This window comes from Aedes albopictus, chromosome 2 (assembly GCF_035046485.1).
Source record: "Aedes albopictus strain Foshan chromosome 2, AalbF5, whole genome shotgun sequence".
NCBI lineage: Eukaryota > Metazoa > Arthropoda > Insecta > Diptera > Culicidae > Aedes > Aedes albopictus.
The window spans coordinates 229,464,166-229,478,411 of record NC_085137.1 but is presented as its reverse complement, the minus strand read 5'-3'; the positions used below and the strand labels follow the sequence as shown (position 1 = coordinate 229,478,411).

At 39.0% G+C, this 14,246-nt stretch overlaps 1 protein-coding gene and 1 long non-coding RNA gene across 4 annotated transcripts in view; both read left to right on the top strand.

The window, feature by feature from the left end:
- LOC134287952 (uncharacterized) overlaps positions 1 to 14,246 on the top strand; it is a 746,963-nt gene that overhangs the window by 46,139 nt on the left and 686,578 nt on the right. The window lies entirely within an intron of this gene.
- Positions 1 to 14,246, top strand: part of LOC109401385 (cGMP-dependent 3',5'-cyclic phosphodiesterase) — a 239,401-nt gene that overhangs the window by 7,148 nt on the left and 218,007 nt on the right. For all 3 annotated transcript variants that reach the window (XM_062851275.1, XM_062851274.1, XM_062851273.1), the window contains exon 2: positions 5,365 to 6,081. In XM_062851275.1, the coding sequence (XP_062707259.1) occupies positions 5,689 to 6,081 (393 nt within the window). In that variant the 5' untranslated portion in view covers positions 5,365 to 5,688. The remainder of the gene's footprint in view (positions 1 to 5,364; positions 6,082 to 14,246) is intronic.

Below are 14,246 nucleotides of genomic sequence, written 5' to 3'. Positions count from 1 at the left end.
AGTTTTTCGGGGAACTTCTAAGAGTTCCTGGAATAAACTAGAGCGAATTCCTGGTGAGTTTACAAGAATGAAACGAAATTTTCAGTGAAAAGGACTTACGAAATGAAACTTTCGACTTCATGAAATGAAACTTCTCTTGTTTTCATTTTTATCATAAGAACTTCAAATTTCTGTCTGGTGGCAAGATGTGTATGATATTTTGTGATTATTTTGAGAAAGGTTGCATTTATCCAACTATTTATGAAATTTCAAATGCTGCCTCTAAATCTTATTAACATTTTTTTTTTGTGCAATTGAGTTTTTTTCTGTCTAGAGTTTTTGAAAATGTTTTGAAGAATTTTGTATAAAATTCTTGGAAGAATTAAAGGGTTTTTTTCTCGAAATTTAGAAATCTATTCGAAACTCTTGAGTTTGATTTTAACCTTGCTAATTCGCGCGGTTGGCCACCACCGCACCGTCAGCACCACGCTAATGCTGAGCACAAAAAGCGAGATTTTTTCAACGTGTTGTGCAAAATATAATAGCGTGATCGCTCGAGAGTTAAATAGATAACTCACCACTTACTCAAATCGGTGAATACCGAATTGATTGAAACATTTTTTTTTAAGAGGAACTATAGCATAAATCAAAAGCATAATATGCGGAGCGGACCTGGAGTGATGGTTAGAACACTTGAATATCACGCCGAGGACCTGGGATCGAATCCCATTCCCGACAAACTCGCAAAATGTGAGTTCTTCCTTCGGAAGGGAAGTAAAGCGTGGGTCCCGAGATGAACTAGCCTAGGGCTAAAAATCTCGTTAATACAGTTAAAAAAAAAAAGCATAATATTTTAAAGGGTTTCAGTACGGTTTTTTTTTAATGAAAGATTTTCGTACTGAAATAAGGATGAATCCATGGCGAACTCTTGACAAAATCCATAGATTGATTAAGAATATTTCAGAAAAATTTTTTAGAGAAATTGACTAAAAATTTGACTTAAAATTTGTCCGAGTTTGCCCCTGATCATTTTCAAGAAATTCAATAGTAAGTTATAGGGTACAAACACTAGACTTCGCCCCCTAAAATTCTGTACTAATCTTCGCCACTTCATACATAAAAAAAATACATTTGTATGGAGGGGGCGAAGAGCAGTGGTGAAGTCTAGTGCTTTTACTCTATTGGAAGTCAAATCAGAAATTCCTTCAAGAACTTATCACAGATTACCTCCAAAAATTCTTCAGCATTTTCTATTAGAATTTCCAGTTTGATTTTAGAGCTTTGTAAACCTTACCTTACAGTCGCGTTAGAACAAGTTTTGTTATGTATTCATCCTTTATGGTGATCGACTATCAACTTCTCTGAAGATTGCAGCAGAGTTCCACTAGAATTTCACCAGAAATTTCTTGAAATTTTCAGCTTTAAACTCTTCTTGCAGTTTCTCTATGAACTATGGCATAAATTTCTACTAAATCTGGAATCTATTTGTTTCTTTGGATGATTGATTTTGGTGTGAATTCTAATGGTTTCGGCTTGCAGTCACATATGTATAATAGAGTGGGTCATCGTTTATATGAAAAAATGAAAAATTCAATGGTATCCCATCAGATCAAAGCTTTTTTGATCCCATTTCAGGGCCCAAATAAGTGTGCAAAATTTGGGCACGATCGGTTATGTCTACGTTTTGCGCATCGCGTTTGAAGTTTGTATGGGGTTTTACATGGGAAAACACACTTTTTTGCATTTTTCTCATAACAAGCTCGATTTTTTCTAAAACCGTGTAACCGATGAAGTGGAAACGTAGCCTAGGGTGTCCTGAAAAACTTTGTCGAGGACCGCGAAGTGATATGATGCTTATGAAAAAAGTTATAACGTTGGCATTGCTTAGCGAAACAGCATGATTTTGTTGCTATTGTTATTCCTTTACATGTTAAAACATAAACACATGCATGCGGTTCGTTGGTTATAACTATTTTCAAAAGCATCGGATAGCTTTGCGGTCTTCAACAAAGTTTTTCAGAACATCTTAGGCTATCATTTTATATAATCGGTTTAAAAGTTTCAGACAAACTTTTTCAACTTATGGCTAAAATGCTAAAAAGTATGTTTTTCCATACAAAATCCCATACAAATTTCAATTGCAATGCGCAAAGTGTAGACGCAACCGATCATGCTCAAATTTTGCACAGATACTCAGGACCCGAAACGGAACCAAAAAAGCTTTGATCTGAGAAAACGGTTCCGATGACCCACACTAATGTATAAGCGTTGATTCTTTTGTTTCATCGCCAACGTTTTGATAGTCGGGTTTGGATCTTTTTCAGGGCCTGTGGGTATCATTCTCGGTAATTATACATTTTAATTACAGACAATCAGACGTCTCACTCTACCCACTTTAACCACTTAACCTAATTTTACAGTTATTTGTCCACTAGGGCACTACGTGAGCGATTCCAATTGGCAGCTACACTTACAGCGCCTTTGTACAGCGCCTAAATGCTTTCTATTATATTCTTATTCGAACTGGTTTGCCTTTGTGCTGCTTTCACTTTTTTTTTACCCTGTTCTTGGTAGAATTAAGAGCACGATGATGTTGATGTGTGGCTAGTGTTCCTTCTCTAGTCCGATTGGGGGTCGTCCATTATGGGTTGCCGTTCGCCGATATCCAAGTTTTCGGGATCGTTAGAGCTATATGGACTTATCCACCGATGAACCGAATTCATCGCGGCCCGAGAATTTTGACACTAGAGCGGGGTCTTTCCAATTAGAATCGAACGATTCTGATGGGGAATGGCCCCGCTCTAGTGTCAAAATTCTCGAGACGCGATGAATTCGGTTCATCGGTAGATAAGTCCATATGCTCAGAAGAGGGTCAGGTGTCAGCCACTCTCGGGAGGGGAAGAGCAGCTGACGAAAAACTGCAAGTGCCGGGGCTGGGATCGAACCCATGACCATTCCCTTATGAAGCGAACGTGTAGCCACTGTGCTACGGGCCCCGGCTTTTAATGGACCATTGACATATTCTATATAGTTCGCAAATCTCTCGCTCATGGCGCTCGCATCGTTTTTGCCCCTGTTTGACGTTTGCTCGCTACCGCCATCTACTCACTGGATTTGCGAAACACAGTGTAATTTGCATTGGGTGGTTATACTTTTGTGACGATGATTTTAATCGAACTTTGTTCTAAGTTTCACGTCTGTTTGTCTGTGTTTTAACATTTACTTAATCGAAGTTAACGGTATGTGTCGGGGTGGTGGAATGGATGAAAAGATACTTTTTTTGTAGAGAGTTGCTGTGGAGACATAACAAATACAAACCAACTTAACAATTTTACTCTCGCTAAATTAATGGGAAAATTTATTAATGGGGGGTTTTCACACTTTTCAACGTCCGGAATTTTTGCACTTTGAACCATTTCGGATGTTTCTCCGTCGAAGAAAGGGAGATTACTGTGGGTTGTGACGTGTGGGAGTGGTTGGTGGGTTGAGCTAGTGGGAATGTTGTTATCATTAAATGCCGTGAGTACACTCTTCACTGAAAAATATTTAAACCCAGCGAATAAGATTTAAAAACTCAAATTTGGCTAACCAGCTTTTAGTTTTTACTCAGCATTGGGTTGTTTTTTCCCTCTCCTTACGTGAATGTTGTCAAAAACGAAGAGAGAAGCACCGACACATCTGTGCGGCTCCGTGGAAGAAGCCAAATTTGGGTTTTCTTGACTGAACCCAAATTTGCGTCAAATAAGGCTTTTTTTAATTTCTTTGTATTTGTGAATTTTAACTTAATGCTAATTCTTCACACATACGCCAAAATAAGGCCTCCGTTGGGTGAAAATAACTTATTACTGGGTGAAAATTTTTGCAGCGATCAAACGAGAACTACCTAGTGACCACTGTCACTGTTTGACGCAAATTTGAGTAATTCCACAGAGGTGCGGGATTGCGTCAAAAGAGCTTAAATTTGGGTTGATTTGTAGTTCCGTGTTGAAAAGCATTTTTTACGTTATACATATTTCTTTTATCATTGTTTTCACGCTAGAATTTCAAATCTGTTGTGAATCAATTCTGTGGATATTACAATTTTTCCTAGCTCTGCTTATTGTTCTAGATTCAAATTGCTCCACAACGGTATGAATACCTTCATTATTATATTTGTAAGAATGATTAATATTTTTTTAATTTTTTTTTTCCATGTTAAATCAACAAAAGTATATCCTCTATATGAAGGGCCCCCACAACACTGTAGCCCCGAGTTCCCACATTTCAAGCCTAACTTTACCAAACACCGTATCTAACAAAATCCACGAACGGAGAAAATCGAAGGGGAAGTTCGCTGTTCCCATAGCAACTCATACATTGAACATTTCAGAAACGTGAAAAATCCGGGTATTTTTTCACAAATCATCCCCCTGCAGAAAAAATAATATAAAAAACGGAAGGATCAGGTTTTCGGAAACTATAAATTATATGACATCTAATATAGATCTGCGATGGATATGTATTTCTAAGTGTACTTTTTTTTCTTTAAAGTTGCTTAAATACTCTGAAATATCTTTGAAGGCATCATTTCAATCCAATAAATCGTTTCGAGTTAAATCTTTTTGAAGGAGAAAATTTGTTTTTTTTTCATTCGTCCTTCTCGAAAGTTAGATGAAGAATATTCAAAAACAAAAATATGAAAACATATCTACGCCATTCGTAGGTAGAGCTGGGAATGCTCTATAGATTTTGTGAATTTCATAGTAAAATTTCGATGATCCTAATGCGTTTTCTCCATAGAACGTATCTTGGGAGCAAATGCCCCAAAACAGTTCTTAACGCCTCACAAGGTTATTGCTGACAATATTTATCTACTTTTTGTTGTTTCGAACAAATAAAGGGAAAATACTGTAATGCGCTGATTATGACAGAATTAATTTGTTAAAATTTGAGAAAGTTATTCTAAACAACTGTAGGAAATGTAGCTAACCGTTGAAGTCAGCACCAGAACCAGGTAATTTGAAAACTAGACCTCCCTGATTCGCTTCGTCAATGGTCGTTCCAACCTCCATCGGCTGCCTTATTGGCTTAATGTTTCAATTTATCGGATTGGCTGATGTAAACCGCCATCCGAATCGGTGTCGGACTGCGGGACATTTGCATTAGACAATGATATCACCCAGTTCCACTACTGCCAGCAGACAGATAGAAATTTCAATCAATGTCTTTCTTGTATAAATAGCCATGACTGAGAAATCGGTGTTCATCTCGTAAATCCATCGCGCCAGTTAGTGCAGTCAGTGACCGAAGACATAGGCATCCGAGCCGGCAACGACACACAGTGCTCTGTTTGTTATTTTGTTTTACTGATCTTACAATTACAAATCCGTTGCTCACCCTATACAGATCACACAGGATCACATGGTTTTCAATCACAGCAGTGGTGCAATGTGCGGAATGTTTTCTTTCTCGAAAGTCTCTCGAGCCTTGTTTGAGTAGTGAATAATTTCTTCAGCAAAGCTCTGAGTCTGCGAAGGAAGCCGTTGAAATTCGGCTAACTTGAGCTGGTTATTTATTGGCGCAAAAAAAAAAAAGTTGACTCGACGTCGACAGTGACCGCTGTTTGTGATAAGAAAGAGAAAGAGCGAAGACAAAAAAGTTCAGAAGAAAACCCGTTTTTGGTGTGTGATAACACGGCGACAGAAAAAGTGAGAATCGCGTAAGAAAATAATGTCGCAAGTGGATGAAGTGCTACCGGGTGGTATTGGCGGTGATAACAATAGCGGCGATTCAGGTGACGTAGAGCAGCTTGCCCTTGCGGCCGCTGATAGTGGTTGCAATTTGCCGGTGGTCAGTTCTAAGGAGGCGAGTTCCGCAATGGAGAAGATAACGGCAGCGGCGGGTGTGACGATAGTAGCAGCATCAGCAGCAGAGTCGGATGAAACTGGTCTGGATGGTACAGCAGAAGCAGCCACAGAAAGCGTGGCGGTCGCTTTGGCGAGGAGAGCAGCTCACGACGGCGACGGCTATGAGCCTTGTGACCCATTAATTATCTTGAATCTGTTTCAATCACTTTCGACCACAACCAACTCGCTGGAGCTGCAGATGAAGATAAATTTGCATGTAAGTTGCATAATTCACTGGGAATTTATAGGGAAATTAAATAATAATAATAATTTACTTATATTATCAATATTACCTTAATATGATCAATGCGACCGGTTTTTACTATAACTAACCATGAAAATATCAACCTAACATTTCAATTGGCACACGATAAGGACTGTTCAATGTTCATTAAAGAAAGTGGACACCTGTTTTTCAATAGAAAATGTGTATTTTCGAACAAATTCATAAGTTTATTTTTTATAAATGACAATCAACATACATGTGGTCAAATTCACAAGCCAATTTTCGTTGTGCTGCAGGCCAAATTTTTTTGAATCAATCAACAGAGCTTGCTTCTCTTCCATCTTTCTTAAGATGCCGCTTAATTATTGTCCAGTATCTTTCCACAGGACGCTGTTCAGAGAAGTTTTGTGGATTTTGTGGATATTTCGACAAAATCGACTTTTTTCGTCTTGAGCATCTCTAATGTAGAAGAAGCGTAATAAGCGGATGCCAAATCCGCCTAAAACAAAAGAGGATCCGTATGTATTCGGTAAATAAGTAGAAGTCGATTTTTGATGCATTCCTTTCTGTTATTTTCACCGTTGATTGTTCCCGTTGTGAAATACGAAGAACTCTTTTAGCCACATGAACAATTGGCTTGCCACACTAAAAACTTTTTCCCAAATTTTTCAGTTCTGATGTACCCTACATCATCCGGCACATCTGTCCCCTGCTTAGCGTTAAAAAATTGCGGTCCCGGAATTGTATTAGTAAGCCAATTCTCGAAACGACAACTTTTTGGAACACCCTTTGTGCAGAATTAATCTGCTAGTCGCAAAGCTAATACGACCTATTCCTCGAAATTTCTTACTTTTTCCGTTTTTTTGAGTGTGTTGCCTAAGTGAACAATGTTTTTACACACTGAGCAAAAATTCACAATTTTTTGTTTAGTTTTAACTCTAAACTATTGGTAAACAGATGTCCACTTTCTTTACTGAACAGTCCTTATGATTGCACAATGATCATTGGCAATGAATGCTCGCCGTTAATAACTGTTAAAGAACTCATAGAATACTGTTGAGAAGCAGGCTCTGTTTCAGTTGGAACATAACGCAAAAAAAAAATATTCAAGAATTTTTTATCGAGATTTTCTGCCTTTGACTGGCTTCAAGACACATCCACAATCCAGCTACATACTAAGAAGATACGACGTTATTTATTTTATCAAAATGCTGTAAAATTGGTAAACAGAAGATAACTCTTGTGGTATTCGACGATAACAAGGTTACATTCGATAACATAAACACAATTAATAAATAACTTCCTTATTATCTATTTTTTGCCTTTCTCGTACACTAAGTGTATTGGAAAGGCTATATGTTCACTCCAAAAATGACTTTTTGATAGAAGGCCCGGAGGGTCAAATCACATATACCAATCGACTCAGCTCGACGAATTGAGGTGATGTCTGTGTGTGTGTATGTGTGTGTGTATGTGTGTGCGTGTGTGTGTGTCTGTATGTGTGTGTACAAAAAAACTCACATCACTTTTTGGCCGTAAACCTCATCCGATTTCAATGACCGACGGTTCATTCGACGCGGAATCTGGTCCCATTGTTTCCTATTGAAAATGGTTCGGATCGGTTCAGCCGTTCCGGAGATATGGCCATTTAGGTGTTCCGGAACAGTACCCCAGGAAGGGACCAGATATGAAAATGCATTAAACCTATGCATGCGACACATCAAACAACGGTATTTTCGATAACCTTATGAGCGGTAAGCAGGAAAATAGTCTCAGACCATATCTGAACCGGTAGTGTTCCCGAACCGGTTCTGGGCGTCCCGCTGGAAGTGGCCAAATATACAATTGTACCAAACCCATGCAAGCGACACATCAAACCACGCCATTTTAGATGACCTGATGGACAATAAGCAGGAAAATCATCTCAGACCATATCTGAACCGGTAGTGTTGCGGAACCGGTTCTAGGCGTCCCGCTAAAAGTGGCCAAATATACAATTGAACCAAACCCATGCATACGGCACATCAAACCACGGCATTTTCGATGACCTGATGGATAATGAGCAGGAAAATCATCTCAGACCATATCTGAACCGGTAGTGTTCCGGAACCGGTTCTAGGCGTCCCGCTGGAAGTGACCAAATATACAATTGAACCAAATTCATGCATGCGACACATCAAACTACGGCATTTTCGATGACCTGATGGATAATGAGCAAGAAAATCATCTCAGACCATATCTGAACCGGTAGTGTTCCGAAACCGGTTCTAGTCGTCCCGCTGGAAGTGGCCAAATATGCAAGTGAACCAAACCCATGCATGCGACACATCAAACCACGGTATTTTCGATAACCTGATGAGCGGTAAGCAGGAAAATAGTCTCAGATCATATCTGAACTGGTAGTGTTCTGAAACCGGTTCTAGGCGTCCCGCTGGAAGTGGCCAAATATACAAGTGAACCAAACCCATGCATGCGGCACATCAAACCACGGCATTTTCGATAACCTGATGGATAATGAGCAGGAAAATAATCTCAGACCATATCTGAACCGGTAGTGTTCCGGAACCGGTTCTAGGCGTCCCGCTGGAAGTGGCCAAATATACAATTGAACCAAACCCATACTTGCGACATATCAAACCACGGCATTTTCGATGACCTGATGGACAATGAGCAGGAAACCCATCTCAGACCATATCTGAACCAGTAGTGTTCCGGAACCCGTTCCGGGGTTCCCGCCGAAGTGGTTAAATCTGAAAGAGAAACAAACCCGTACATGCGTCATATCAAACAGCGGCTTTTTAGATTACCTAATGAACGGCCATCAAGTGTTTCGGAATCGGTTTTGAGTGGCCAGAAGAGGCCAAATATAAAAGTAAACCAAATCCAGGCATGTGACTCATCAAATCGTGGCTTTTGCGATAACCTGATGAACAGTTAGCTAGAAAATAGCCTTACGTCACACTAAAGACAACTGGTAGTGTTCCGGAATTGGTTCCGAGAGTTCCGTCGAAATTGTCAAACCCTGCATGTGACACTTTCAATCTGCAGCGTTTTTGGTTAACCTATGAGCAGTTAACAAGTCAATAATGTTAGGGGCTGTCCATAAACCACGTGGTCATTTTTTTGGGACTTTTCAACCCCCCCCCCCGTGGTCATTAGTTCATACAAAAAATTTTATTTGTCCATACAAAATGGTCATTGGCCAAACCCCCCCCCCCCCTAATGACCACGTAGTTTATGGACAGCCCCTTAGACCATATTTGGTTCAGCCGGTAGTTACCCGGAATCAGATCCGGGTAGTAAAATGTAAAATTTTACCAAATCCATGGACGCGGTACATCAAATCAAGACCAGTCTTGTAAACATTCGACACTTTTTACTACCTTCATTTCGTTGCCGCAGTCGGGTGTCAGTCGGCTTTGTTATTGTCGGGCCGCCACCAAACCGGACGTCGCACAATCAAGTCGCGACGCGACCCAACTCGCAACGTTTTTGAATCATGTCAAAAGCAGTGCGCATTCTTCTCGTTATTGTCAGCAACACAGCGCACTAGATGCGAAACAGTTGCGACACTTGTGAACTAAGAAAATGTCCATTGTTGATTGAATGGCTGTCTTGATTCCAACCGGATAGACAATACATTCGTGCGCTATCGTTACCTCTTACCTACACACAACACGAGCAGTAGAACGAAGATCAATAAACATAAGAAAGGGTCAAATCAATGTCATCTGACACGATGACATGTGTGTAATTCTAGCTTTACGCATAGATTTTCAGCCAATTCCGATTATGAATGTTAATATTAGTTTATTATTGCATGTTGCATTGAATACGACACACAGATGGGCAACATAGCTCTTACTATGGAAGAAGACAGGAATAACAAAAGCCGGACCGTCTCCCGAAGCCGCTATCGTGGTGAAGTGCATTCGTTTGACATTTTTGTTTCGAACAGTAGTTTGATTGCTTGTGTTGCGAATGTCGGAGACAAAGGAGGCCGAATATCGACGAAAAGGTTCAAATGACTGTGATCTCTAACAAGACTGATCACGACTTATCGACAACCTGATGGAAAAATAGGGTTAGACCACATTAGATTCCCGGTAGTGTTGCGGGTTCAGCTGTGGCTTCGAAAGCGGTTAGAAGTAAAAGTGAAGCAAACCCACTCATGCGATATATCAAATCGCGGTGATTAGGTAAAGGTGAATAAATAGCAATAAAATATTCTCAGACCATAATTGGGACAACCGGTAGTGTCATGGTCCATGACTCATAGAATCAGATCCGGCTATCCCACCGGAAATTACCAAATATAAAAATGAACCAAACCCATACATACGACACATCAGATCGCAGATTTCTTGATAATCCAATGAACGGTTAGCAAGAAAATAGCCTTGGATCACATTAGAGACTAGTTGTTGTGTAGCAGAACCAACGTTCATGTGAAAAATTAAATCGTGGCTTTGTTTAATGGCCTGATAAACATTAGGTATGAACAACATTGACGAATATGTCTAAGTTCTCATATATAGGAACAAAATATAGACATAACTAAAGCGATCTCATCAAATCGTATCATTTCAGATTCCTAAGGTGTAAATTTACAGCAGGATGGGTCAACGTTGAATGGAAAAATAAGAATTTGATCGCGTCAACAGAAGATGGTGGCTGTTTTAAGGAATTTAGAGCTCTGAAACTATGTAAAATAAGTGTATTTGGTATGGGAAATATGTTCGGAGTCCACCAGAGTATCCAAGATAGCGGTCCAAAGTCCAAGATAATGGCCCAGTATTCAAGTTAGTGCCTATTTTATAGGATTTTTAATTCTTGCATTATGGGCATATTTTGTATGAAAATATGTCCAGAATTCAAAACTTGTAATCAGAAAACCCAAGCTCATGCGCGTAACTACAGCGCATTTGGCCCCTCAGCTTCAATATCGTGCACGCTAGCTGTAGTGCATGACAAGCGCGCACGACATTGAAGCTGAGGGGCCAAATGCACTGTAGCTACGCGCATGCCCAAGCTGTGCGCTGTTTCACAAGGTCTGCAATATGACTATAGTTTGAATGGGGAAGAATGCCGGTCTTCGTCCAAAACTGGTAACCAGAAAATCATAAACGACATGTCAAAATTCAATACGGCGACTATTTTATGTAATTTTGGGTGCAGAGTCCAAAAATGAATACCAGAACATCCAAGATGGTGTATCAATATTCAAGATGGCGCTTAGTTTAGTTGGGGTAGAAATCCGGAGTCAAAAATGATGACCGGAAAATTTAAAATGACGTTTCAAAATTTTGCGGCTTCATGACACTTGTTTGGTTTGAGTTTTGGATCGTTGTCTTATATTTTCTGAATATTGGATGTTATGCTGATTTAAAATGTATCCATATTGAGTAGATTTAGCAAGCAGTTTTCATTTTGTATTTATGTCAATGTCATCAACATGTCGCTCGAGTTTTGTTGAAAGGATATTTTAAAGCACGAGAAAGGCACCATCACCGCTAGGTGGATTGATTAGGGTTTTTCTGCTTATCATCATATAATTCAAGTTTAGAAATTCAGAAGCCATTGTAAGCCATTGAACATTACCAACTTATAGGTCCGTTCAGATCGAATTAATTACAATAGATTACAATGAACTGAAGCTTTCTTTGGAAGAGAAAGCTAAATTTCAGAAATATCAGTTGCATTGGATGTTTATAAGTTTGTTGTTCCAGTCAAATTGAATATAAATGCTTTAGATTATAGAAATACAATAGACGATTTTTAAACGGTATAACATACCAAAGGGGTCTCCAGTTAGCCGAGTGGTTAAGGCTACGGATCACCAATCCGGAGACAGAGGGTTTGATTCCCGTTTTGGGCATAGTGTACATTTGTACTTGCATCACAATATACAAATTCATGCAATGACAGGCAAAGAAAGCCCTTCTATTAATAACTGTGGAAGTGCTCATAGAACACTAAGTTGAAGCTAGGCAGGCCAAATCCCTGTGGGGACGAAGAGCCGTGAAGTAGAAGAAGAACTTACCAAAGCGAATCAAGATCAAGTGATTTTCCCTCCTGACACAAACAATAATTTCTGGTCAAACAATTCAACATGTCCTATCTGCAAAAGAGAGTCTAGTCTTTCTTTGTTTTTATTTTTCTCTCTTTAGTTAATATCATGCCTTTTTAGTCGATTCTTAATGACTATTAGCTTAAGACGACAGCTGATATCATTAGAGCAGAAGGTCAACAGTACAATTTGTAAAGTGATTCACCCAATGGATACGTTTGCGTGACAGCAGTTTAACAACTTTGCAATGGGAAAACTGACAAAAACCGCAAACCTCCTTAGAAATATATCTTCAGACTACGCTACGAAGTTTGTAAGATATTTTTTTCATTTCTGGATAGGTTCCCGTGTTCATCCTACTCAAAGCAAAGCAATAAAGCGTTGTTTGTTTTGTTTCTAATTTTTGGATTTTGTGCTAAAAGTGAGCACGAAGTATAATAAAAAGTACGGCATCAATCGATGCCGGAATTGCTTTGTTTTCGAGTAGTATAAATTTGAAAGCGTATCATTACTAAGGAAACGGTTTCCCAAATGGAGGACAACGTGCCTCTGAAGCCGACCTACTGATACCTAAAGGGAACGGTAACAGAAGTTATAGAATTTTTCACTGAAAGTTTTTCGATGAACCAAAAATGTGTCTAATATTTATTCATCTTTACAATTTCCAGTCTCTTCAAAGCAGTTCTGAAAAAATATCAACAATTTTAAATATATAAAAATACAGTGGCATACGATCAAAATTTCATTGCACTCGGTTCATTGAATCCGGAGATGTAGGGTAATTGTTCCCATCGTTTTGGTAGTACCTAATGTTGCGGTAATGGCAATTGAGCACTTTTTAGACTGAAATGTTACCAAAAGGTATTTTTAATAGATGTATGGTGCTTAAATTATGAGATTATACCATTTGTTTGCTTAAGATTTGCCCAAAAATCTATTTAAAAAAATATATATTTTCCTTAATGCGTTTGCTGCTGTGTTCCTATTGTTGCGGTATTCCATATCCCATATGATTTCAATGGGATACCGCAACAATAGTAACAAATACCGCAATATTAGGAACAAATACCGCAACATTAGGAACACAATGTTCTTTCAGATAAAAACGAATAAAATGCTCATAACAACATCTAAGTGGCAATATTTCGTTATCGTAGATTAAGGATGGATTTTATCATCTTCAATTCAATCCATGTAAAAAGTTTGCTTGGGGCGATACAATTGTGGTTTAAACAGGAACCCAGTGCTTAACTCCTCCATGATCGGATCAATTACCCTAACAGCTCAAAGCTGGCTATCGGATAATTATACCTTTTTCTAGAATCTTTCTAACTTCGTGTAGCCCGATCTTTTTCAAAATTCTACCACTGATACACAACTAGGGGGTGATACACAAATTATGTCACGCAAAAATCGACCTTTTTCAACCCCCCCTCCCCCCTATGTCCAACTTTTTGTATGGATCCTCAATATAAAAGCGTGACGTAATTTGTGTGCGGCCCCTAGTTGATTAACTTATTTCAAGCGTAACATGTTTGTGGAATTGGCTTTTATTGTTTTAAAAGCTCTTCCAGAAATCCATCAGTCTTTATCAAATTAAACCTTCAGTTTTACAAAGTCCATACTCGATTAGCATTTTGTTTAAGCTCTTGATCCAACTACTTATTACTTATGAGAAAAATATGGAAAACAGCAATTCAAATTAAAACAATAGTGTTACAAAAATTCCATTGCCGGCCACACATATCTTTTCAATCAGCTTATATAGGGGAAATTACCTATTCTCGGCCGTTTTGTTCTCTTCGTCTTCGGGGGTTTTTTGAAACCTATTGAACTCAGAGTTGGTCTCAAATCCTTCCCAACTAAGCTGAATTATATGGCCAAGTTTCAGGCAATTTGGCTGACAAAAACCCCCCATGACGAAGAGAACAAACCTGCCGATAATACCCATTGTCACCCTAATTCTTGCAAGACACGAAATTTCCCAAAAAAATAAAGAGTCTAAAATAAAAAGTACATTAATCTTTTCCTTCCTGATTGTGATCTAAAGTGCGGGTCAACATCAAGTCGTTGCCTGTCATTGTCG